At 42.8% G+C, this 26,392-nt stretch overlaps 1 protein-coding gene across 1 annotated transcript in view; it reads left to right on the top strand.

The window, feature by feature from the left end:
• Positions 1–1,987: 1,987 nt before the first annotated feature.
• COL17A1 (collagen type XVII alpha 1 chain) overlaps positions 1,988–26,392 on the top strand; it is a 41,303-nt gene continuing 16,898 nt past the window's right edge. The window contains 29 exon segments of the mRNA XM_057421080.1: positions 1,988–2,173; positions 6,725–6,790; positions 7,477–7,521; positions 8,331–8,429; positions 10,396–10,530; positions 10,890–10,937; positions 11,873–11,908; positions 13,506–13,553; positions 13,932–14,075; positions 15,028–15,171; positions 15,921–15,992; positions 16,829–16,900; positions 17,261–17,326; positions 18,611–18,772; positions 19,097–19,186; positions 19,324–19,368; positions 19,712–19,861; positions 20,300–20,515; positions 21,129–21,167; positions 22,108–22,134; positions 22,618–22,644; positions 23,131–23,193; positions 23,367–23,471; positions 23,945–24,007; positions 24,645–24,680; positions 24,822–24,875; positions 25,261–25,296; positions 25,499–25,534; positions 25,938–26,000. Of these exon segments, the coding sequence (XP_057277063.1) occupies positions 6,736–6,790; positions 7,477–7,521; positions 8,331–8,429; positions 10,396–10,530; positions 10,890–10,937; positions 11,873–11,908; positions 13,506–13,553; positions 13,932–14,075; positions 15,028–15,171; positions 15,921–15,992; positions 16,829–16,900; positions 17,261–17,326; positions 18,611–18,772; positions 19,097–19,186; positions 19,324–19,368; positions 19,712–19,861; positions 20,300–20,515; positions 21,129–21,167; positions 22,108–22,134; positions 22,618–22,644; positions 23,131–23,193; positions 23,367–23,471; positions 23,945–24,007; positions 24,645–24,680; positions 24,822–24,875; positions 25,261–25,296; positions 25,499–25,534; positions 25,938–26,000 (2,176 nt within the window). The 5' untranslated portion in view covers positions 1,988–2,173; positions 6,725–6,735.

The following is a 26,392-nucleotide window of genomic DNA, read 5'->3' as shown; positions in this document are numbered from 1 at the left end:
GCAGAGTTAGTGCTTCTCAGTCAACAGTTTCATTTTAAGGCACCTCTACATCTACCCCACCATCCTCTTATTTTTCTTTCCAGTAAGAAAGAAGAGACACTCCGTGAACGCTTTGTTCTCAAGACACATTAAACCAGTATCTTTCTCACTGATGACATTGCAGGGACTGAAATGCCGTAATTTTCTGATTTTATCAAAATTGGGATGGCTACTTTTGGTTATACCGATGTAAAGAAAACTGGTGAACAAAGGTCAAGGAGTGAGAAAATTTCTCCAGTCCTGAGCATGTTATCTTAAAATGTGAGGTCCAGTCTCTTGCTCCAGTGAAATCTTTATGTCATTCCAGTGAATCTTCCCTGTACTGGTGGGTCTTGCAGAGCTATGATATCCCAGTGCATTCAGTGCTGTTTTGCCTTGAACAATTTCTGTCTGAGAGCAGCCAGGCTATGTCTGAAGCACACAGCTCTGGACTGTGCTGGAATCAGGTGTAAAATGGGATGACCAAAGTGCAGGTTTAAAGTGCGGTTGACAGTAAGAGGGACAGTAAAGTGTCATGTTCAAAGAATGTGAAGTTCAAAAAGGTAAATCCACTTTTATCATTCTATCAAGTCTTAAGCCAAGAGCAGTTTGGCCAGGTCCCAGGCTGAGCTCTACTCCTCTTAATGACTTACTTGTCACATGCAGCTTGTCCTTTGATTAGTGTTCAGAAGGAAGAGTCATGGATGCTTCCTCCATGCAGGGAGGAAATGATGCTTCATAAATGTTTTTATGACTAAAAGTAAATATAATTACAAGTTCTGTGATTTAGGAGATGCATTGATGAATTCTGAAGGAGTCTTGATTCCCATCAACAAGCATAGGGCGTAGCCTTTGGAGTGGCAGCGTAGTGCTGAATAGCAGCCATGTGCCTACATACTTTTTGGAAGTTTTCGACTTAAAAGAACAGAGTACAATCTTGACAGTGCACAGCTACGATACCTTAAAAGGTTTGTGCAAAAACAGGCATGAAGCATCAAGTTCTTTTCCCATTCTGTGGTACAAACCTGTCAAAATCTGTGTAGGGTGAGAGGAGCAAAGGTGGGTTCTGATTCTTACAAATAAACCCAGGACACCAAATGGCACTGTCATGTTCAGTAGGTGGAAGTGTTTTTGCACAAGGTATGATTAAGCTGTAAACATCTTTGCTGTAGGACACTACATCTTAAAATGTTGTACAGATTAAAAAAATAATTGGACAATTAATGGAAAATACCCATCAAGGAATGACTGCAATGCTGCTGCTTTTGATTTAGGAAGTGTCCATTGTACACCAGGAAAATATCTCTGTATGCTTATCCTGTTCCCGTAGTCTTCCTTGGGCTGTTAAAGTGAGCCATGGTGGAAGACAGGGTTGTGAGTTAGATGAAGCTTTGCTTTGACACACCATGGCTGCTCTGCTGCTCCATTTCCTATTCAGTGAAGGCTGTAGGTGATATACGCGGAAGAAATTTTGTTCCTTAATCAGTTTGGTGTATTTATATTTATTAATAGTGCTGCCTTCTGAATAGAGCATAAATATCTATGTGGTGGGCGATGCAGTTCAGATTGCTGACTTGAGCACTTTCCAGCCAGTTTGTACTAGCTGGAAGTTTAGCCCCTTCTATTGCAAGCAGCAAAATATGCTTAGTTTGCAGCCAGCTTTGCAGAGACATCCACAGGTGCTCTGTAACTCTGTAAGAAAATACCAGTGTAGAGCTCAGATCATGTATCAGAAAGTTTTGGCACAACTTCATTTTCTTCAGCTTAAGCCTTCACACCTGTGTCTGTCTGGGATCTAAATAGTTAATCTACCTGAACAAATAGGCAGGAGAATTTTTTTCTTCCAATAAAGTTTGATTCCTGGAGGCAGATCTTTTTTTTCCATTGAGTGTCAGGTAATTGGAAGGGTAGGGTGAGGCAGGAAACCACAACACGCCTTTGTTGGGACTTGTTTGAGAGCACGGGAATAGAAAAGCAGAAGAAGGGCGAGAATAAAACAGGTTGACTAAAGAAGAGGTGAACATTTTTGGATGATCACTCAGATTCCACACACCTTTGGAAGGACGTGATATAAAGTGTAGGTGGCAAATTCTGGTAGAAAGAAAACGGTTGAGGAGAAAAACAGATTTTCAGTTCAGTAAGCAAAGCACTCCAGGTAAGTTACATTACTTAAAAAGGAGTAGAAAAAAAGTATCCTTTATTTTCTCTCTCCTAGATTCCTTGAAGAGGAAGGCTGAATTCTCAGGCGAAATAGAGGAGGTCTTACATGTTTCTCTGGGGAATACAATGTAAAAATTTGTGTAAGAGCTGGGTCATTTAGGGTTTGTGTTTGTCAGCGACTGCTGCTCTTTTAAAGTGAGCATCAAGTTAAAGGAGTGTACCTGCTGGGAGATAAGAAACGTGAAGCCAAGCTCTGGCATATTTTTAATGGACCTTGTGGTACTGCCATGCAAATAGATAAAGCTTAGCTAGATGTTCTCTGTTCTGCAAGGGTACCAGCATGGTGAAATGCACATCAGCTGTTGGCTCGTTTTAAAAGTGAGCAGAGCTGAAACGTGCTGGAGGAATGATGATAATAAATCAGAGCTTCAGGTGGTGGGTGCAGGCTGTAATATTAAGGAGTTGATGTTTAGTCCTGAGAGTGCCTGGAACTGCTTCTGAGTGAAAGTTTGTGTTGCCATGAACAAGCTTTGTTTTGCCCTATGCTGAGTAGACTTATTTATCAGCAGTGACTCATTGACTATGGACTTCGTGCTACATTTTTGTCACAGAAGATTAGGAGGCATTGTAAGGTGTTATTGAAGCTTTGTCACACTAAGTTGATGAACTCTGTTTTCAGAATTGGTTTGAAACCTTTCAGCAGCAGGTCTGGCAATTTGAACACAGTAGCATAAGGTAAAAGACCTGTCTTTGGACTGAATTGTAGAGTGATTTCAGGGAAGTTACTTGTTCTTCTGTGACTAGTTGCTTCATCTGTGGAATGGTGACAGCACCACTTGCTTGTTCTGCAAACATATTTTGTATAATACCAGGTTGTTTGGCTCCCTTTCTGTGCCAGAAGCGAGAAGCCTGTGTGGGTCAGACTGGCCTTGCTTTGGGCTGTTTCTCTTCGAGTAGCTCAATTAAGTAGAGACAGTGAGGACATGTTTTTGAAAGGAAGGTACCTGGCAGTGTGGAGTAAGGTCTGGGCAGTGCTCCTGCTTGTGCTCTGGAAAATGGGCTCATACTGCTGTCAGATGGGACAGATTGTGGGCAGAGAAACATTTGGATCCTGGCAGCATGTCCAGGCTTTGGTTGGGCACTAACCTGCTTCCTTGGAATGAGCATCGTTTCAGTGAGTCTACAAAATGAGCAGATTTGGTTGACTTGATTCTGACTGTGTTAGTTTTGTTAGAATAACTGAAAAGAAATAGGTTTTAAAGCAGAATGAGGAGGTCAGATTCCTAGACTGTGGTGTAAAAAAGAGAGAGATAAAGGGCCATTTTAAAACTCTATTAAAAACCAGTTGATTCTGTGATTCTAGTCCCAGGACAGTAGCACCTGAAAGGCTTGATTAAGAGAAAGGGGCACCCTAAGAGACATTTGATATGATGGAAGACATGGCATTTGCTTTTAACATAGTCAATGACATGGTTTGGGGACATCTACTGAGTCTCAGAGTATTTGTGATCAAAGGATTCCACTGACATTAAATGTTATTAATCTCAGCACCTGCTGGTGCCTCCTTCTCTTAATGGAGTGTCTAACAGCAGGAGCCTTATTAATGGAGGAAGGAGGGAGTTGAAAGGATGTGCAGTGGGGGTGTAACAGCATTCTGACATGAAAACTGGAAGAACATTGTGGAGGAATAAAGGAATCTGAAACGTGCCTGCTTTCATTTTTCCATTAAAATGTGTCCTTGTGGCTATTCCCCTCCCCTTTGAAAAAATGTCTGTAATAAACTTTATTACCTTTGCACACCATACCTAAATTCTGAGATAGTAAGAGGGGTTTGAGTGTCCCATCTCAGTGGCTTAGTGTCCTTGCCAGTGTGGTGCACTGCAGTCAGGTGGAAAAGGGGGTGCAGGAGTCACCCTGCAGTGTCAAGCTGACGTGGAAAGCATGGATCTAAGTATGCTTTGCAAAGCTGGGTTGCTGTTACTATCCTGCTTTTCAGTGCTCTACAGAGAGGAAAAAGTGTGGACAAGTGTGCCCGTGCTAGACCTCTCCTGGTTCTTCACACGGTTACGGTCTGCAGGTTCCCTGTTTTTGTGGGTGCCACAAGCACACTGTAAACCCTGAGCTTATGTTAAAATGGCTATAGGGTTCCCTCTCTTATGCTGCCTGCATTGTTTGAGAGTGATCCCACTGCATGAGTTCCTGCTTGTTGCTCAGAGATGATTGCAGGTGACTTCTCTGATTTAATAGCACTATTGCTTTGCCACAGACGTACCCCACAGCTACGGCTTTGTGAATCCAGATAGGAGCTGGTGAAATGAGTCAGTCAGTCCTGGCACATAATGAAAATCCAGCTCAGTCATCCTACTGGAGCCTGGGCTGGGTTTTGCATTCGTGTGGCTAACACATGCAACATATATCAAACTGCATCATGTGCTGGAGCTGGGCTGTGGCATGTGTGGCTCCAAAGATGTGGTTTAACCTCTTGTGATTTTACTATTTTTATTGGTAACAGAGCAAGCCCTTTCCTCAAGGGAAAGCAAAGATGCAGAAGATGTATTCAACTCCGTGGTGGTGCTGCCCTCTTCCAGTACCCATAAGCAGTACCACTTCCCAATAGGAGAAAGGGAATGGAGTTCCGGGGATACAAAGCAATAGGAAGGCAGTTTCCAAATACAAAACTGTGTTCCCTGCCAAAAACACTGGCAAAGCCAACAGTGCTGACAACAGCTTCCAGCATCTGCTTTTTAGGGAAGGAGCTTGAAAGATGTTTCCATTGTTGATGCAGTAAAGAATAGCAGAGAGATTGCCTTTTCTTGGAATGAATGACTCTTCCATTGGAGGGCACTGTTATTCTGCTGGAGGAGGAACTCTCCTAACACATACAGCTCCAGTCTTGCTCATGCCTTGGAATCAGCACTCTGGATAATCCCATGGAAATCCCCAGTGTTAGCAAGCACTGTAAGGCGTGGATGGTATTCTGATGCCAAGGTTGTGTACAGACTTGGATGTGGTCTCAGGAGCTCCGTTTACAGGGCTGTTTAGCCAAGCTCAGGTCTGAGGTGCAGAGAGTGAGGGCCCTGGGCACTGTGGGTGTTCTCTGCAAATTGGAGCTGAGTCTGTGATAGGAGGCTGAAGTGGCTTGACTGACAGTGTGTCTTCTACACTGAAATTGTTGCTGTCCAGCTCTGGGAATAGCAGAACTGAATCTGAACTTAAGATATTCCTGCAGATTCTCTGCTGCATCCTACTTTATACCACTATTTGTGCGTGGGCAGTGCAAGCGTAACATCAAGGGGGGTACTCAGTAGACACTTTGCAGAAGGGTAAGTGGAATCATGAGGATCAGACTCAAATGGGAGTTGAATTGGAGGGCACAGTCTTGGGTTCTGCCTCAAGCTGGGCTCTGAATCTTGGAAGGAATTTTTCCCAAAGTGTGTTTTTGGTACTCAGCCTGTTATTTGTGGACATTTTGATACAGCTGGGTCTTCAGTTTTGAGGAGGAGTCTTCGAATGCACTGGAGAGCTCTAATCTATTGTGACCTTGTGCATAAATTCAAAGCTCTTCCTTTTCATTGTTTGTGGCTGCACAAGATAAAATGTTACCTTAGATGAGGATTGAGAAAATGTGTATTTCCTTCTGACAGAAATGTTTTCTAATTGGTGTTTTTCCACAATCACGTTTCTTTGTGGTATTCCTGCCTTGGCAGGCAGTTATACCTCTGCTAGAGGTATGACTCAGTAATTTTGACTCGAGTGTGATCCAAGGTATGAAGGGGAGTTGACACAGCATTCCCAGCAGTGATTCCAGTACTATGTAGGCTGACCTGAGCTGGCATTAACTTGTATCAGATTCCAAAGATGCAGACAGGGCCTCCAAACTGTCTCTGCTCTGCTTATAAAACAAGATAAAGCACTTCCTACCTTAAGTTCCTAGCTGCTGAAAACAGCTAGTTTAAGCGTGCCTCCAGTGTTTTTCGGCATCACTAAAGTCAGTGCTGTGGCTTTAGCATCGATTTACCCAGAGAATGCACAGTGTTACTGTCGAAAGTGCAACAGTATCTCTGCTTAGGTGTTTCTGGCAGCGCTCGCATGGTGCCTATAGCTTACTCCTGCCACTGCCTTTATTTCTAATCCTGTACTGTTGAGTCCTGCCCAAAGCAGATGTGTGGGAGCAGCATTTCAATCCTGTGGTTTTGATCAAGCCTTTATAGGGGCACAACAGGAGACAGTAGTGTAGTGCCACAAAGTCTGGGTTTAAATCCAGGTCTAAACTTCTCGAGCACTGAGTGGATTTGCTTCAATGGCCCTTATTTCACCTGCTGGCTTCACAACCCCTCCTGCTGTTTCAGCTCTGCTGCATCCAGTTTTGTAGTAAAGTGATGCAGGTCTGTTAGTAATACTGATATGGCTCTGGGAAGGCATTATAAACTCCCTATCATAGATGTCTTCCACAGCTGAAGGGAGAAAAGTGGTGGGCCTTGTGGGGAGCTGTTGTAATATCCTACTATCCACAGAGCTCTGAGTGCAGTGTCTGCTTTCCTTGCAGGTGGCAATGGTATGGATTCTGTAACAAAGAAAACGAGGCAAGATGGATCAGAAGTTACTGAAAGACGTAAGGAGAACATTTTCTGAGTCACACACCAGAAATCACAGAAGTGGATGCTCAGTTTTCTAAGGGATTGAATGCTGACCAGAGCCCCAGAGCTAAATTCTGCACCTGTCCCTGTTCTCTCTGTAGAAGACAGAGTAAGGGCCAAAATCACACATACAGAGACATGTAGCATGACCTGATTATTTAGCCACAGGTGATTGCCCTATGGTAACATTTTTAGCCAGTAGTGCAGACATTTGGACTCTCCTCCTACCTCTGATACCGCTGCCTGTGTGGCCTAGAAGATGGTCTTCAGATGTGGTTTTTGGCTGTGTGTAAAACAGGTGATAGTTTTCCTGCTGGCATTATGGGAATTAACGAGGAGGAAGCTAGTAAGGGGGCTGCTCTTCCAGCAATGGCTGTGCCCAGGAATAATAGTACTTCCATGTTTTACAGGGATCTTGTGAAGAACAAAAGTGTTTCATGGCAGCATGTCCCTAGTTACTGTAGAGGTAGGAAGGCTTGAAAACACACAGCATTGGGTACTAATGAGACTGCAGTCTCCAAGCAGTGTGGTCTTAATGGACTGTTCTCTAAATGAGACCACCTTTGACTAAGTCATGTTCTTCCATGGAAGTTAAGTAGAACATTGATCTTGTTTGGCTATATTAACATGCCAATACTTCTGCATCCTTTTCTTTCTTCAGTTATTACAGAGACTGTGACCACAAGACTGACGTCCTTGCCACCCAGTAAGTAACTGTCATTACATTACTTCTGCTGTTCTGTGCTCCTCCATGCTTTTTGACTACATTATTTCCATAAATCCCTGGGTGTGGGCAGTCTCCGTGCAAAAAAGATTCACACCCAAAGAGGAGCTATTTTCAGAAATGCTTCTCCCAAAATACTTTTTACTAGAGAATATGCAGGAAGTAGGATGTGGGAAGCTGTCTGGATACTGTCAGAAACAAAGCTGCATAGTCCACTAAGACTGGTAGACCAGACTCTCCAAGGGCTTAAACCCAGATAGAGGGTCTCCAGTGCTGACTGTCTCTTGGGGACAAGGGTCAAAAGTGATGGGTCTGCAGCCTCCACTGCTGGAGCTGAGGTGTATTCTTCTGTCATCTTACCCAGCTGACAACAGTGAGTGAATCTTTCTGGGTAATGTCAGGTGTCATGGGTGATTTCTACTTCTGTAGGGAAGTACAAGTACCAAGCAGGGAAGAATCCTCTACGCTCTTTGTGGCACCATATTCTTTATTAGCTTGCTCCAGCTGGGTTGGAAAGGAATTGCATCTCATTTATGATGAGGGTTATCAGGAGTATCCTTCAGTCCATCTGTGGAGCAAAACTTGAATACAGACCTGCTGGGTTTGCAGTCTGAATGTTTTATCTAACCTGCCAGGACACTTCCCTGCAGTTTTGGTATCTCACCAGACATGAAGCTATATTTGTTATTGTGAGGACAGCTTTGGGTACCTACTGGCTTGTCTTGCAGTGTTGCTGCTGTTCTGATCTTTTACCTTGAGAGAATATCTCATTTTGTGCTTATCTCTTCCAGAAGGAGGGAGCAGCAGTGGGCTCAAAACGTCATCCCACACTGGAGGGAGTGGAGTGGAAAAGAGATCTTACACCCATAGCAGCAGCTATGTGACTTCAAGTAAGGAATTAGGGCGTTGCACAGTGAGCAAAAAGAGAGCAAGGGCAGCTGAAATGATCTGAGGAGAAATTCAGGCCAGGGGAGTAGGATGAGCCAGAGGTAGGGAAAATAAGATTTGTGGAAGTAGAAGTGGCAAACAGTCAAGACAAAGGTATTCCTTCTCTAAAGCTGGGTGTGAGGATGAGTGAGTAAATGGCAAAATTCCCATTTTCCACAGGGAAAACTTGATTTCAGGGAAGCAACAACACAAAATGTCATTCCTACTATTGTTAGGAAGTCATTTAGAACCCAGATTTTCCTTCTTTCAGGATTGATTTCCGAATCACAATCATTCTGACCATTCTTGTTCCAAAGACAGTTTTGACAAATCGTTTTGTTGATCTTGCTCAGGATAGAATATTATTACAAAATTTCCTAGAAAATATTTTCCTCTGTGTGTGTATTCATCCATGGCCTTAGCACTTTGAAACGGTCTGCCAGATTTTCTGGATGTGCTAAATCAGTATGTGCTGTCTACTCTGTGGGTTCTTCTCTAACAACATTCTTTGCCCAGCTGTTAGATTGTTGTAGCGAAGGTGTCTGAAGAATAAGCTTCCTAATCAGGTTTCTGGCACACCCCTCTCTATCCTCAGTGGGCCAGACTGTATAACTACCCTTGTAAAAAATATCCTCCATGCCCTGAAAGAGTTGTCAAACCAAAGGGAGTGAAGTGCAGTCTGGAAGCTCAACGGGAGGGTTAGGCGTACCCAGTAGATCTGACAGACACCTCCATACCAATTAAAAGCTAGACTATGGAATCACTTTGCCTCAGAGGAGATGTGAAGTAACTCCAGTGAAGGGAGATGTCAGTGTAATTGTCTGGACTGGCACCAGTGTGAGAACTGAGCCCAGCCCTGCAAACTCAGACAACTGTGGCAGGATTGCCATCTCCCTTGTTATTTATTTTGAGTGTGTGGAGGAAGAGAAAAGAACCTGAACTTTAGAGATAATGAGTTCCTGACGTTTCATGAAGCATTTTCTAATCTCTGCCTGCAGAATGCCTCTAGCAGAGCCCTGCTTGTCACAGTAGTTCTTCCTGCTGAATTAAGTCAAAAAGTTACAGAACAATACAGGTCCTTGTAGAGGGGAAAGTTGGCAAGAAAGCACTCTGTTGAGATCACATGGACATGTTCTTTTTGCAGGGATGGGTAAACAATATCCAGTCTGATCCTGCTGATCAGCATGGATATGGTGCACTTTATTACAGGGCCCCCTTTTTGCTGCTATCTGCTCATACTCCAGGATTTGATTCCATACAAGAGTATGGACACATTAGTTATGTCTGCTTGGTTCTTTCTCCACATCACTGATGTAAATTAGGAGGGAAATTCTTTCTTCTGTTGAAATATAACAGACTCTAAAAATCTTCAGGATGCCTTGGGCCTGATGCACACCTCAGTCACTTCTCCAGAAAGTGAACTGACTAAGGCATGACTAAGTGAAAGTATGGATACCTGCTTTGGAAGGGAAGTGGACTTATCTCTGCTTTCCCTTTTCTCATGAACTGTATCCTTCAGCACTTTGAGTTTGGCTTTAAAGTCTCCCGTTTTTTGTGGTCTGTGTCATGTAACGCTTGAGTTTACAGGCAGATCTGTATCCAAACCAAAACCCAGCACCATCAAGAGCCAGGTAGTCCTGCTCAGGGGAGATGGCTCATTCATCATCCTAGGCCAAAACCTACTGTCATATATATATCATTGACAATGTTTGTTTTGAAAACACAACGATAACAAATACTTCTCCCTGCACTACATGGTGAGAACAGTCAGAGTTAGACCCAAATGTTGTTCTTGCCAGTGTAGAGTTGTGAGGTACCAATGCAAATTTGTCCAGCTCAGACAACAGCAACATAAAGCACCCAGGGCATCCACAGTGTACATCCAGACCATGTCTTCAATTTGCCGACTGTATTTTGTTTTACCTATAGGTGGAAGTGGTAGATTGAATTCAATGTCATCTTCTGGCTACAGACAAACCCAGTCTCCCAGCTCTACTCTCACCAAATCACCTGGCTCGACATTTGAAAGAAAAACCTATGTCAACCGCCATGCAACATACGAAGGTATCACAGAATATGCCATAAGGAGGCAATGTGTAGTGAACTCTGAGGTTGCATTAATGCAGGTTTGTTCCAAATAGCACAAGAATACCATTGTGGTTTTGCTAGGAAATAAGCCGTCAGGGACACATTTTAATGATTAACTCCTATGGATAGAAACGCTCATTCCTAAAAGGAGTTGTGACATATTTTTGATGAAAGACATTAGCAGCCCTTTCATGTAATCCTGAACATCTCTTTTTTTTTTTTAAATGGAAATGTTTGTTGCCCACTGGGATTAGACGGTTACCAGAAAGACATGTTTTGAAAGCTTTTAATGATCTTGTGCAAAGTATTAATGAACACCTTTCTATTCTCTGCAGGGAGCTCCAGTGCCAACTCTTCTCCTGAGTTTCCCAGAAAAGAGTTTGGTATGTTCTTTTTAGAGCTGTTCCTCTGAACTTGATGGCAAGGTCATGTGAGTTGGTGACTACGGTGGCTTTTTGCATATTGCTGTGTCTTGCCCTACCTATACTTCCTCTGTATTGAGCAGCCAGTGCAGCTCCATGACTTTGGAGGAGTTATTTGGGGTTTACATTCAGAGCTGACAGCAGGGTCTCTAGCTGATGCATACTCAGAGGATGCATACTGTATATCTGCTACCCTCAGCTGCTCTTGTTATGCTCCCCATATGGCACAGGACATGGATGGGAGAACATAGACATGACGTGCATTGTATCATTTCCTTCCCTCTGCTCTGCCATACATAACTGGAAGAACAGCTCCAAGCAAGAAAGCCCAGACTCATGATCTTGAGCATTGCTACATATGCTTTTCCAGTAGCAATTTTCTAGACTTCAGCATATTAATATGGGAAGGTGAACTCTCTATCAAGTGATATATTTACACTAAACATTGTCAGCAGGTATGAGGTTACCCTGTCTAAACTCTGAGCTGCCAGTTTTACTCACTGTACATAGTGAAACAATATGATCAGGCAGTCCTTCTCAGAAAGACTTAGAGCTCAGAGAGAAGGCAGGGTTTCACAGTGTCCAACCTTAGTTGATGGGGTAAACAGCCTCATTAGCTTCCTTTTGGGCAATTGAAATAGGCAATTGTCATCCGTGTGCATTTATAAGTACAAAAAGAAACAGCAATTGGTCCAGAAATGCTCAAGGTGCTACTGATTCTTTAGATACCTTATAGTCTAAAGGGGCATGGTAAAAACTCTGAGGGTTCAATTTCCCCAGCTGTGCCCCAAGTAAAGGTTACTGTCTGAGCACTCTGAGCAAGATCATGTGTTAATTTTCTGAGATGTCATGGGCAGTAAACCCTAATATTGCTTTACTCTCATTGCTGTTCACAGCATCTGCAGCCACAAGAGGGAGAAGCCAAAGTCGAGGTGAGTGATACTGTTCTTTTAGGAGCCTCTTTTGTTTTTTATTCAGGGTGTGTTAAATGGACCTGTTCCTTAGCTGCAGTCAGTAAGTGCAGAGTAGTAGGATGAGGTACGCGGATTTACGCTACTGCAGATGTGAACCATTTATCGGTAAGCAATTGCTTATGCACCCTCAGTGTAAAAATTGACCCTAGTGAAGGTCATGGTGGTTTGGACTGTCAGAAAAGAGGATCTATTTGAGGAGCTGGGCAACTGGGAGCATAGGACATCATCTTTCATTTTTGTCCGTTCACTATGATAACTCAATCCGTCTGTGCTCTGTGACCTGCTTATGACATATTTATAGTAATTGCTATCAACATGAATATAGTGTATTCATGTTCCTCCTAACGTGATCTATCTTACAAACTGTAAGGGCATACCCTGAAATGATATCATGCTCGTACTAAGGAGATGGTGAGGAAATTATGGTCTTGCTGTGGTCTATTTAGCCAGATCACTTTAAAGATCTGCATTGTTTAAATCATTCAGGTCTTCTAATAATTTATTAGCAATGCTGGGGAAAGAAAGGCTATCTTGGTCTGTAAGTGTGTAATATCTGTTCCCAGCTGCTTGAAGAGGAAACTATAATGTCACTTTATCCAAGTTAATTTTAGCAGTGGATATAAATCAAAGTGTGCTCTTGCACACTTCTATTGGAGTGTCAGAGCTACCAATTATTCTGCCTCAGATCTTCACAGTCTCCTCTAGCACACTTACATAAGCTCCCAGCAGAACTAGGCCATACATAATAAAACAGACACCAGAGAATTAGCTCCAGTTTCTCATATTACTTCAGAAAATAATTCCAATCCATCAGCTTCTCCACATGAATGCCAAGGCTAGTGTGTCTTTTATAGTGCATGCACTGCCAGATTTCATCTTCAGGAGTATGTGTCACATGTCCTGGCTGATAAGTTTGCTTATGGGTAGCAAGCTTAAAGGCTTGCCCCAGCCAAATCGTATTAACTCCATAGTCGCTTGTGCTGGACAGTAGAAGTCAGTAATAAAATCAAGTACCTAGTGAGAATATTTACTTAAACTGGCCTGGTTACATTCAGTGAGTCAGAAGAGAAGTCAGCAAGTTGTAAGAGACTAAATCATAGCGCCCATTGTAGTGTGAATTTTACCCAAGAAGTAGTGGGCAATTTGTGTACTTACTAAGCTTCTTTTGGCTCTCTAAGTTTGCGTCCAGAAGGACGATAATAACAATATTTGTGATGAGTGGGAATATCAATGTGATTGAGGACTGCATATATGGAGTAGGCCTTCTGTATATCTGGCAGTAACAATGCTTTTGACTTCAACAGAGGCCCTCACTGAGTAAACCTCTCTGGAATTAAATGTAGCAAAATGTGACCCCAAAACAAAAAATCACCCAAAGCAATTTACAGCCAGTTCACATTGGGCCATAAGTGCAGTTCAGATAAAGCAGCAAGACAGCAAGGTGGAGCATAGACAACAAGAAGGGAAAAATTTGGCTCTGCCTAAAGATTCATTCCCAGCCCAGGGCACAAACACATCTCACTCCATATTCATGATCTGCTTTTGCTTTTTCCAGAGAGTGAAATACGAGTCCGACTGCAGAGTGCATCTCCTTCTGGCAGATGTAAGTGCCATGGCTTTTATTCCAGGGGGATCAGGTATACGACAGAGGATGTTGCTGCTGTGGGTATGTTTGCAGTGTCTCTGGGGTCCAGTCTTCATGATGACAGCAGCATGTAATTCTTTTCCCTGTTAAGAACATTCGTCTCCCCTTTCTGAACAAGGAAGCATGCTGTGTGTTAGGTGGTGGTCTTGCAAGAGTGTAGTTGTACTTAGTGCCAGAAAGAGAGGCCCTGAAGCTTTGTTAGTAAGTGGCACCCCCAGAAAGTACAACTTCATCGACACACATGTAAATGACACTGAATGGTTTAGCCAGGGCAAGATTATAGATCAATGAAACAATGGCTTTTGGGTGATCTGGACATGTTTCTTTTCCTGACAGGGACAGAACTGGATGATGTGAAACGTTTGCTGAAAGGAAGTCGATCAGCCAGCTGCAGCCCTACTCGATCACCATCAAGTACACTCCCGATACCAAAAAAGGCTGTGGTGGAGACAAAGATGGTTACAGAGAGCTCTCAGTCAGGTACTTGGCAATGCTGGAGCCATTCCAAACATTATTTGCCATAAAAATACCCAGTTGCTAAGAACATCTGAGTAAGAAAACACAGTTTCTGTCCCAGACAGTGGTGGCAATACAGAAAAAGGGTCAGAATGCTGCAGGGCTGTCCAGATGTTGTCCTAACAAGAGCCATCTTGGGTAGCATCCTAGTTACTTGTCTAATTTCCATAAAAATAAGCCAGTTCCTGCTGCCACCAGCTTTAATTCAGAGGTGCTTCTGGCATAGGCAAGAGCTGTAAGCAAATACCTCTTGAAGCAATTTGATCTGTTATCTTCAAGAAAGATGGAGATAGCACTGAAGACATTTGGGTCAGTGTTTGATTTATTGTGCACACAACACGCTTCAGAGATCACTAGAACTTGAAAATAATAGAAGTGGTACTTAAAATACTATAACCAGCTTTTATAAGCCTCACCACAGGGCTTGAGGCAGTGGTATTCACATTCACTCCACTGTCCTCCACCAGTATCTAGGAGCAAGCAATACCTTTTCACTTGCACATGGTTCAAATCCTGTCTAAAACTGTGAATTTTAGCCCAATACACTAGTGAACCAATCAAATCCACCTATGGGAAGCAAAATACATCCCATGGCCCAGGATCATTAATTAACAGAATGGTGGACTGAAGTGTTTTATTCTAGTATCAGCATGAACAACAATGAAATCTCTTCAAGGTTTTGTGAATGATAATGCTACCAGATCAATCTTTATTCCATTGGTTAAAATTCAGATGGGCTTTAATCACCCGTCATTTGAGATCAGTTATACCATGTTGATCTGGAGTCACTGCATTGACTCCACAAGGGTAATTGAAATTTAAGGCAGATGAAGTTATTTGCCATGTAAAGCTGCAATGCATGCTGAGCCATATGCCTGGTCTTATCAAAACACACTTCTGTTTGGTTTTTATACAGTGTCGGGGACATATGATACAACCGTACTGAATACCGCTCTCCCTTCATACATGTGGTCATCCACTCTGCCTGCTGGGTCTTCCCTTGGTGGATACCATAACAGCTCTTCCTTGATCAATGCTATGTCTCACTCTACAGGTTCAGGTATGCTTCCTGGACCGTCCAGGCTTGAAGGATAGAATTCCATAATGAAACTGGGTCAACAGCAGTGGGGGGTTTTTGCACGGCAAGAAGAGCTAAAGTGATGGGAGAATTGAGATAGCAGGGGTTATGCTTGAATTTTCTCTGTTTTTCTGTAACTTGGTGCTCTCTGCTTCTACACTGACTCTATTTGAAAACCCCGCTTTGTGAGGATATATTTTCCTTATTGTGATCTGTTTCTAAAATTTTGATGATAGCTTTGTCAATGAGGTCAGGCTCACGTTCCATATAAAAACTAGTTTTAGACTCTAGTTAACATTGAATTATCCTAGCCCGTTGTAAAAACAACTGGGTCTAATCCTTCAGTCCTCATACACTAAAGCTGTAATCTTAAATGTTAGAAGTGTTGAGTGTGTTTATACATTATAAGACCTGAATGCCAGGGATGCTGCATTTCCCAGCTGCAGAGAAAAATAGGAAGCTTTATGATAGCATACTATTAAAAGCTTTGCTTTCTCACACTGTCACATGATTGAAAATTGTCTGATGCAGGATTTTCTCCCCTTTTTCAATTTAGTAACAGAGTGGTTTGGTATCACAATTGTCAAGATTTTTCCTTTCTGCAATTATTGTGCATATCATTAACTGCATTTCACAGTGACCCTGACTTAATTTCTGTGAGTGTGCCACTGAGCTTCGGGCGCTGGATTTCTGATTCCAGGGAAGTAACATTTCACCTCCTCTTTTTGCAGTTTTTGGTGTCCCAAATAACCTGGCTCCCAGCACTCATACTCTGAACGCAGGCCTGAGCGCTTCCTCTACAGGTCAGAATTACCTTATTCCCTTCATCACCACAGTCCTGAGAGACACGTACAATGAAATAGTACCAATGTCATTCTATTTCTCTTCTGTTCCTCATCTCAGTGTCAGCAGCTTATCTACATACCACAGCTATATATTTACAGTGGATTTATTCAAAGTCAGACCTCTATAGCTGGTGTTAGCTCCTGACGATTTTTGTCTGGGAGGCAGGGAACGCTAGAGATTTTCCAAGGAGAATAATTTGTCTGTTAGGGTAGCCTGTTTCTTCCCTAGAACAACTCAGGATAATGCCTTAAAAAATAGACTCATGTCCTAATCCACACATGTCTATAGACACACTGTGTCTACGCAGCACAGTGCCATCATGCAGGGTCTCTCACTGGGCCTGCGAAGAGAGCAGGGTGTATGAGAGCAGCCTGTACACTGTACACACTGATTCTGGCACCAAAGGTGTCACCTGCCAAGCTGTTCGCTTCTCTCTGGGCAGTACTTTGACAGTACACACTGTACAGTTAGATCCTTAAATCTACCATGGTCAGTCCAAGCCAGTTTTCTGAATTTACTTTTTTGCCAAGTGCCCTACCTGCAGCAATTAGCATGTGAGTGGCCTCACAGTCAAACTTGAGATCATGTTTTAAAGTGATCATCATTGTCCTGGGGCAGCAATAACTTATACAGCAAAATGATCTAAGGAAAAAAACATCTTGTGAGGAAGATCTTTGAACAGAAATGCTTAGTCCTGTGATGCCTCCAGCTGACTGGTAGTTTTGGTTTTAGGTGGAATATCACCTGCACTGCAGGACTCCTATAACCCCTATGGCAATGTTTTTCTTTGCAGTGTTTGGAGTTCAAAACAACCTGTCTCCAAGCTCTTCAACCCTGCCCCAGAATGCTACTGCAGCTTCTGCAGGTCAGTACAATTTGAGCCTAGAAAAAGTGTGATGGTCACACAATGTGTGCTGCCTTCTCCCACCTTTTCTATAGTGACTAGACAGTTCATGTTGACAGAGGCTCCTTCATGATCATCTTTTGAGGCACAGCATCATATAAAGTGATATTGAGGAACATTTCCTTTACCTCTTATGGGCAAGAACAGCACCCAGTGCCTATGGAAGCATTAGAGATTTGCTTCCTGGGGATTTCCTTGCTTGTTTGAATTGTCCTAAATACCTTGAATGAGAAAAGGCTTTTGAAATGGTGTGCAGACCAAGTTGGTGTGTGGATACCTTGTTATCCTTCATCTCTTCATTCTCAAATTTCTTCTTTGCAGCATATGGGATGAAGAACACTTCACAGAGCAACACCATGGCAAGTACTGGTGTGTCTACCACAGCAGGTGTGTCATTCACAGTTGTTTAGGCATGGCCTTAACAAGCATATCATGATAAAAATGAGTCAGAGATTCATCCAACTGACTGACACTAACACTTGCTCCTCAGGAGCAGGACATGTCACTAGCCAGGTCTCCTACCAGTAACTTTCTGAATAGAAAGCAAATTAATTAGAAACTAAGCATGAGCAAGTGAGCTGTTCTAATGGAATAGCTGATTTAATTTCAGCTATTTCTGCTCAACAGGTAGGTCACGGATAGAAGATCACATGTGTGAAATCATGCTTTATTTGAAGCCAAAACATTTGCAAGGTTGCTCTTAAACATCACTTTGCAGTAGTACCAGCCTCAACCACTGAAAAAAATCAAGGGATTGACTTACATATGATCAGACTATTTGTTTTTAAAAGAGAGGAGTTCTTTCTCCTGGCCTGTAGTCTTGAATGGTTGGGATTCATCTTATCCAGCTTGCTTCTGCAACTGAGATCTATAAATTAGGGTTGGTTTTTGTGTGTGTGTGTGTGAGGGAAGCCAAGTTTCTTTTGTAATCCAAGGAATTCCAAAGATGAGGCTTAAAAATAGGTGTAAATACCACAGAAGTTATGATAACATTTCTAATACAGGTTTACTCCAGGTTTGTGTTAGAGTGATGGAATAATACCATTACAGTTATCTTGATTTTCAGTGTTGTGTCAATTTGTGTACAAATTCAGGTTTGTACACCGCTCAAAGCATACTTGGTACTTTCTGATTGCAGAAGAGTGACCACACCAATGTTTTTGAGCCTTGCTTGGCCTCTGCCAAACCTCAGTAAGCTACAGTTCAGTGCCCCATAGCCATGCCTGCCTCCTAAGGATATGGAGTCCTTTGTGCTTGACAGAGTAGGTCTGCTAAAGCTGCTCCTCAACTTAACCTGTGCTGGTTCTGGTGGCCCTTGAATGTCTCTCTCAGACTGAGTTTCTGTGATTCTATAGTAAATGTGTTTGAGAAGCAAAGATATCATTGGTCAGATAATTTCTTCATGTGACTGAATTCCAGACGCTCTCCATTTCTGGTTGCAGTTGCTTCCCTGCTAGTGAAATACACATCTGTAAAGAAACCTAATGACACACACAGGTCTCCTCTTAGCTTCAGTGAGCAGTGTGTCTCTTACTCAGTGCTTATAACCGTGGCAACTCCAATCACAACGGAACTGCATATTTTAATGAACAAAAGGCTTGTGGCTTGCAGTTATGACTCAGTGGCCCACACTCATCTCCTCCTCATTCCAATCCATTATCAATATCGCAGGGGGAACAGTTTTGAGCTCCCAGGGAGAAGACATTCTGCGCAAAGACTGCAAGTTCCTGCTGCTGGAGAAGGAGAATGCCCCAGCAAAGGAGGTGGAGCGCTTGATCATGAACAAGGACAGTGGTAAAGTCTTTAGTGCCTCTACCACTGGACTTAATGGAGGTAACTTTTCTTCTGGACATGTGGATATGCTAGGGCAGAGAAATGGGGGGAGTTCAGAGTTCAGGACATCTGACTCAAAACTCTGCAAGTCAAACGAAGCTCTGACAGGCAGTTAGCCTTTGACTGTGGCAGCTGCAATCTAGGTCTAGCTTTTGCATTTGAAGCTTCAGATTGTGCCTTGGAATATTTTGCAAAGCTCAGGAGCTTTGAAAGAAAAAAAAAGGCAGAGCTATTTTGTCATCCCAATGAAAAATATGCCTTTTGCCAAAGAGAAAAATAGGCTTGGATGAACTTCTGATGTAATGATTTTAATTACCTGTTCAGGATCCTTTGCAGAAGACACTTTGAAGAAAGAGAAGCAGGGATTGACCTCCTCTTATACTACAGATACTGGCATAAAATCAGATGCAAATGGTAAGAGTTTGTCCTTGTGGAAAAAAGAATAGAACTTCCTCCTGCTTCCATTACTGCCTTCCTCTTTCAAGCTAATGCTCTAACTTCAGTAATGCACAGAAAGACTTTTAAAACCTCTTTTATTGCTGTTAAAACAGGAGGACTAAAATCAGCAGCAACAAGGGACAAAGCAGCTTATGCAGGTAACTGATGCAATTTAGACTTTAACTGGAAGAAGTGCCAAAGCACGATATGTAAAAAAAACAATCCTTAAGTGACATGGGTGATCTCAAGGGAACCATATTTTTCAGTTGTTATCATAAAATGCACTGAGTGTTGTCCCCTGTTGGAATTCTCATTGAGAATGATGTTCCCAGCTTCCACAGGGACAAGAGTTACATGCACCGTGTGCAGAGTGGGATGTAAAGATTTTTCTCCATAGCCCTTTGTATAATGGATTAGACTTGGTGTCCTTATTATAAGAGATTATTGATTGAAGTTAAGGAACACTTCATTAACCAGGAGACTGCCCCTTCCTTCTTCCAGAAATACGGAATGGTGATGTGGGGGGTGCAGTCGGATCAGCACCATCCTGGTGTCCCTGTAGTTCCTGCTGTAGCTGGTGGAAATGGCTCCTGGGTTTGCTTCTGGCCTGGTTGCTTCTCCTTGGATTGCTTTTTGGACTCATAGCTCTGGGTAAGAAATAACTGAGGAACAAAATGTTGAATGGGATAGAAAGAGGGCATAAGCTGGTAAAGAGGCCAATTACCAGAGACAGCAAGCCAAAGAGATGAGGAGGAGCACATTCAACTTGACTGCCACTAAGATATTACAAATGTACAGAAAGAATGGATAAGGAATATAAAATTTAATGAGGGGTTATGTAGTCTTGAGGTGAGTAGGTTAGGAAAACTACTGAGATCTGAGGTCTTCTCAGAGACTAACAGATTCCAAAGTTGTCATTTTAACTTCAGATATCCCTGCTAGAAGAATAAATACAAAAAGCAGTCCTGCAAAACTCAGTGGCCATAGCTATCTGACACAGTGTTGCCTGATCCCTGCTGTTAGAAGTAGGTATTTCAGGCATGCATCTGTGGCAACAGCTGTTCCCTAGCATTTTACTTTAACTTCCAGCGGAAGAGGTGAGAAAGCTGAAAGCTCGTGTGGAAGACCTGGAAAGAATCAATGGCGGCCTTCTGGCAATTAACCAAGGGAATTCAAAAATAGAAAAGGATGTTTCAAGAGTAGACTTTCTTCATGGTATTTCACCCTCCTCAAGCTTCCCTTATGAAAATGAAGAGGCAGTCTGGCTGATGGTGAAGAGCAGACTGAACAAGGAAATGGAACGAGGTGAGCAGAGTGAATAGCTGTGGTGCTGCCTGAGACCAGGTTATTTGGAAGGGAGTGGGAAGATTTTCTTGCCCAAGGGCCTAAAGATCAGGACTTCTAGAGTGCAATGAAGTCTGCCAAAAATAATGCCCTTACCTGTCCTCACAGACAGGCTGTGCTGGAGCTCAGAGAGCTACCACTTACGCTGGTGGTGCATCTCTTAAAATGCAGCAGAAAAGAGAAGAAAGAAGTTTGTGGATATGCCATCCTGTGACAGGTCGTACCATGTTTGCTGCAGCAAAGAAGCTTTCCATTTTGAAAGAACTACCCAGAAAAATGAGCCCACACTTTGTTTCTCATGCTACTTTTGTTAGAAAGGGAAAACAATTTACTTCTGTTTAGCAGATGATGGAAATAGGTTAAGATCAGAGGAGCCTCCATTCTCCCAGCTTCAGAGGTTTCATGTATTTGCAAAAGCAAATTTGCTGAGAAAACTACTTAGAAAGCTGTGCTGGGCTTGATAGCCTGTGCTGCCTACAGACTCAAGCTCCAAATAGAAGGATCCTTGTACATGAAGCAAGTAGCTATTCTGTTGTGTGATGAGCTCTAAGAGCCCCTTCACTTTCTGTTACAGGCTACTTCCGAGGGGAGAGAGGAGAACCTGGTGAGAAAGGTACAACCATATAGTCCTTCTCTTCCCCTGTCCTATTCCTTACTCTGGCAATGCCCAAGTTTGGGCTGGATGTTGCCAGAGGCAGCAACTGCCAGTGAGAAAGATGAATCCGGTTTATACTTGAACAAAAAGAATCACATAATCCTTTAGGTTGGAAAAGACCTTTAAGATCATCCAGTCCAACTGTAAACATAACACTTCCAAGTCCACCACTAAACCATGTCCCCAAGTGCCACTTCTAAACGTCTTTTAAATAGTTCCAGAACTGGTGACTCAGCCAGCTCCCTGAGCACCTGTTCCAGTGTTTGACAACCCTCTTGGTGAAGAAATTGTTCCTAATATCCAATCGAAAACTCCCCCGGCACAACTTGAGGCTGTTTCCCCTTGTCCTATTGCTTGTTACTCAGGAGAAGAAACCAGCCTCCTCCTCTCTCCATCCCCCTTTCAGGTAGTTGTAGAGAGTGATAAGGTCTCCCCTGACCCTTCTCTTCTCCAGACTGAACAACGCCAGTTCCCTCAGCCACTCCTCCTCACACTTGTGCTCCAGCTTTTTTGCCCTTCTCTGGACCTGCTCCAGCACCTTAATATCTCTCTTGTAGTGAGGAGACCAAAAACATGTTGTTCTAGGTGCAGTCTCACCAGTGCCAAATACAAAGGGATGATCTCCTTCCTTGTCCTACTAGAGTGTAAAGCTAGTTTGTTGTATGAAGTGTAGAGGGCCTGATCCCATGCAGAACTAATACAGGAAGTCGAATCTTGCATTGCACCACTAATGCAATGGGTCTGATCCTGCACTGTTCAAGTGTGAAGTATCCCTGTTCACCCAAAACTCCTTTGTATTTCATTGAAGGTGGGAAAGCAACCAGAAAAACAAAATGAATGAATAGGTGTTGGAAATAGCTCTAGCATCTCTCCTAATTTAATTTTTTTTCCCACTTAGGTGACATGGGAATGCAAGGTCCCAGAGGTGAGTTGGGAGTTACCTGCTTTCTCAGGTAGATCAGCAGCCTGCCACAGGGCCTGGGTAACAGGTGGATTTTTGTTACTCCACAAGTAAAATGGAGAAACTGATGCATTCTCTAGTTCAGACACTGTTATGATGATTGGGGTTTTTTTCTCTTCTTCCAGACAAGACAGTTTTAGAGTTCACGTTAGAAGACATAGCAGATCTCACTTTGAATCTAGAAACTTCTTTCACCTAGATGAAAGTCATTCCTGAAGCCAAGCTCTACCTGCTTTAATCACAGAGTGCTTCAGAGAATTTTGCATGGTGTGAATGATTCAGTCCAATGCATAAATACAAGAAGGCCAATGTGGTATTGCTGGAAGTGTTAGAACTTGTAAACTTGCTAGGAACATAAAGCCCTTTATATGGGGCTTTAAGGTTTGCTAAAGTGACAAACAGGGAAGACCTATTCCCCACTGAATGTCTTTTTCTTTCTCTCTACAGGAGAGCGAGGACTTCCTGGTGTCCCAGGTAGGCAATAGTACAATTCCCCTTTGAGGGAGGACATTTAGTGACATTACTGTAGGCAGGAACAAATTTTGAACTGCACAGCTAGCTCAAGGTGGTTCTCTAAAGAGTCAATATTTAGCATAGACTAAGTCACTTTATTAAGTCACTTGGTGCTGAGCTACAGGCACAGCTTGGAGGCTTGGTTACAAGCAAGGCCTCAGCCTGATTTCCACTTAGCCAAACATGCCTAATTTGAGGTTGTAAAGATCCCAGCCTACCTCTGAAAGAGTCCCACAGCTGCATGAGTACTTGGCCCAACTTTCTCGTGCTCTTAGAAGTATTGTGTTCTTCCAAAGAGATCCCTGTTCAAGTACCTACCTTCCAAGTAATATCTTCTTTACCCTAGCTGATGAATCCCTCCAGGGTTCAGGTTCCCCTCATTTACATGTTATTCTTTCATGGCACCCAGACAGAAACTCTGAACATTTGTTGTGTTTTATTTTCCAGGCATTCCTGGTCCAATTGGACACCAAGGACCAGAAGGACCAAAAGGACAGAAAGGCAGCATGGGTAAGCATCTCTGTCAATGCTGTGAGTCTCTTGCAGTTGATTGACATGTGGCATAGGAATACAGAGTCCAAGTTGGTGTGATCGTTTCCTTCCCCTATGGAGGTGGCCATGGATCCTTTTGCCCAAGCCTTCCCTAAAGACACCTTTTTTTACAAGGCATTTGTTTCCTGTAGGTGATCCAGGCATGGAAGGTCCTATGGGACAGAGAGGTCGAGAAGGGCTACCAGGGCCTCGAGGGGAGCCTGGACCACCAGGATTTGGAGAAAAAGGAGACAGAGGTAGGATCTAGGTGTCCCATTTTTGGATAAAGCAGAGATGAACAAAAGCTAGAGTTTGGTCCTATTTGTTTGATTTATAAAACACCTCAGTGATAGTACTTAATTATTCAAATCCAGATGTTATTTTAGACATTTTCCAGCACAGACAAATCTGGACTAAAGGATTTTTTTGCCATACTTGAGTAAACAAGGGTTCTTTGGTTTGCCAGGTCTCACAGTCAGGTTTGACTTTAGCAGAAACAAAAGCACTTAGTATCAAGGTCGCCTTCCCTGTTACCCAAGTCACCAAAGCTGGGGGATTTCTTGCTCATCCTGAATCCCAATGAGATGGGATTTCTTTCTTGGACAATGAATGCTTACTTTGGTGTTTCAAACTGACCAGCAGATTAATCATGACACTTGCCAGAGAAAGCATAATGGAAAATAATGGAAACACAGGATCACAATTATCTATTCATGCTCTTCCCCTACAGGTGGTATTGGTGAGCCAGGTCCTCCAGGGCCACCTGGTCCCCCAGGTTCTGCTGGCCTTAAAGGTAAATATGGAGATGAACAGAGAGAGCCTAGCAGACTGGTTAGGAGTAAATAAGCACTCCAGCCTTCCTGTTTCACTTGTGTTGCACTGCAGTCATGAAAAGTGAATGAATGGTCCTCATTTTAGATAAAATTTACTTTGGTAGGTACACATAACCTTTAGAGCAATAAATTCTTGGATATTTTTAAGTGAGAATGAGGATTGGCAGGGTTTTGCAAAGCACCAGTCTTTAAGATGTGTGATGTTTCCAACTGTTTTTTTCTCTGCTTTCAGAAATAATAAGGTAAGCTCCATATCCTAACAGGCTTCTCACAGTTACAGCTCTACAATACATGTAACTGCAATAAAAAATGCACTATGAAAAATTTGGTCCCCCCTGAAGTATAGATCCCGGCATCCCAGCCAAAGTGAAAGGCTTGAGTCTCTTTACCTGTAGGGAAAACCACTTACTCCACATCACAAAAACTAAGTTGTGTAGATTTGTTGTCATGGGTTTGGGGATGCTGGTGATGCAAATTCTTTCAGTGGCTGAGGGAATTCCAGCCTGCTGAACACCTATTGTGTTGTGGATGCCAAACTGAAAGTTAATTTTCTAATTGTGGTGTTACTGAAAGAGAATCCATGTTCCTTATTCACAGGTCTGATGGGTTCTCCAGGCCCACAAGGTCCTCCAGGTGAGTGCTGCATTCTTTTGCTATTAAATATAGAGACTAGAGAAAACAAAACCAGAGTGACAGCTTCTCATAGCTTTTCTTCTTCAGTGGCGCATAATGGTCAGTGGGATGAATTAAACCCCCCATCTCATTTTTCTGCAGGTCCTCCTGGCCTACAGGGGTTTAGAGGAGAAGCAGGTCTCCCAGGTGCTAAAGGTATGCTTCTCTTCCCCTTGGCAATTACAGCAGCACTAACTACTGATGTACTTTTCCAGCACTGCCCTGAGTAGCAGACTTGGTCTGAGCATGAAGCATTTTGATGCTAGGGGCAAAGGAAAGAGTTAAGACTGAGGAAAGAGGATGAGGAACTAAACTTAGTTAGCAATTGCAAATAAGTATTGAGAAATACAGGAGACACAGAGTCAATAGAGCAGTCTAGGTGAGGAAATGGGGTTGGATGGATGGAGCTGTATTGAAGCAAAGGAATTTATGGTTTGAGTTTGTTTGGTATCAGAGCATCTGTATTTCCCTTGATTTTTCTTGATGCATTAGATTCCCTTCTGACTTCTTGTTATTCTTCAATCACCCATATATCTTTCAGGTGAGAAAGGAGCTGCTGGAGCCCCTGGACCCAAAGGTATGTTGATCAGTTATATCCACTGTCTTTGTGGATATTTTCTTTAGATTCTTTAGAGGTGGATACTGTCCATGGGTATTAACCCTAGCCTCTTTTGGCTTTTTCTTCTGTGCTAGTGTCAGGAAGCAGACTTTATTTTCTCTGATGGAAACATTTTACAATGAAACAATATCACAGAATCCTTCTCTTTTCTGTACCACAGGTGATCAGGGTGAGAAGGGTTCTCGTGGAATGACAGGTCAGTGAATTGTTTTCCTGGAGTAGCAGCTTACCTAATACACACATTTGTTATTTGAGTTTCAAATAACAGTATAGCCCAGCCAATCCAAGTTAGTCTTCTGAAAAAAAGTGTAATGACATTACTGGTTATAGGAGTTTTATTTTTGCACCCAAGTTTTAAACAAATAGATCCCATTCTTGTTTCAGTAATCTTGGTAGCAATCTTTGTATTTAGCTTTAGGGAAATTCTCCCTCACATGCCCTGTATTCATGTTGCTTGAGCTTTTTCTAACGCCCAGAGACAGTCACAAATCATGAGACCTGAACATCCTGTCAATGCAGAACACCCACTATTGCTGACAGTCATAAATTGTATATTCACCAAGATTTGATTGATTCATTTTCATACCATTTTGCTGCAGGTGAACAAGGCTCAAGAGGAACTCCTGGTCCTCCAGGAGAGCCAGGGGCTAAAGGACCTGCAGGTGGGTAACAGAAAACAGCTGTGTTTAAATGTGAGGCAATGTTATTTCCATGCAGAGTGTGTCTTTATGAGCATAGACAAGGAAACAATATGGGAGTGGAATCATACTTTTGATCCTAGGTCTTTTCTCTAGATAGCTAAGATTATTCCTGTTATGAAGACAGGCTGAGAAAGCTGGGGCTGTTCAGCCTGGAGAAAAGAAGGCTGTGTGGAGACCTCATAGAAGTGTTCCAGTACCTGAAGGGGGTCTGTAAGGATGCTGGGGATGGACTCTTCATTAGGGACTGTAGTGATAGAACAAGGGGTAACGGGTTAAAACTTAAACAGGGAAAGTTTATATTGGATATAAGGAAGAAATTCTTTACTGTGAGGGTGGTGAGGCACTGGAATGGG

The sequence above is a fragment of the Pezoporus wallicus genome, unplaced genomic scaffold (assembly GCF_028554395.1).
Source record: "Pezoporus wallicus isolate ANWC-B61680 ecotype Strahan unplaced genomic scaffold, APGP_CSIRO_Pwel_v1 contig_3365, whole genome shotgun sequence".
Lineage (NCBI taxonomy): Eukaryota > Metazoa > Chordata > Aves > Psittaciformes > Psittacidae > Pezoporus > Pezoporus wallicus.
This window is presented reverse-complemented; position numbering and strand designations above follow the sequence as displayed.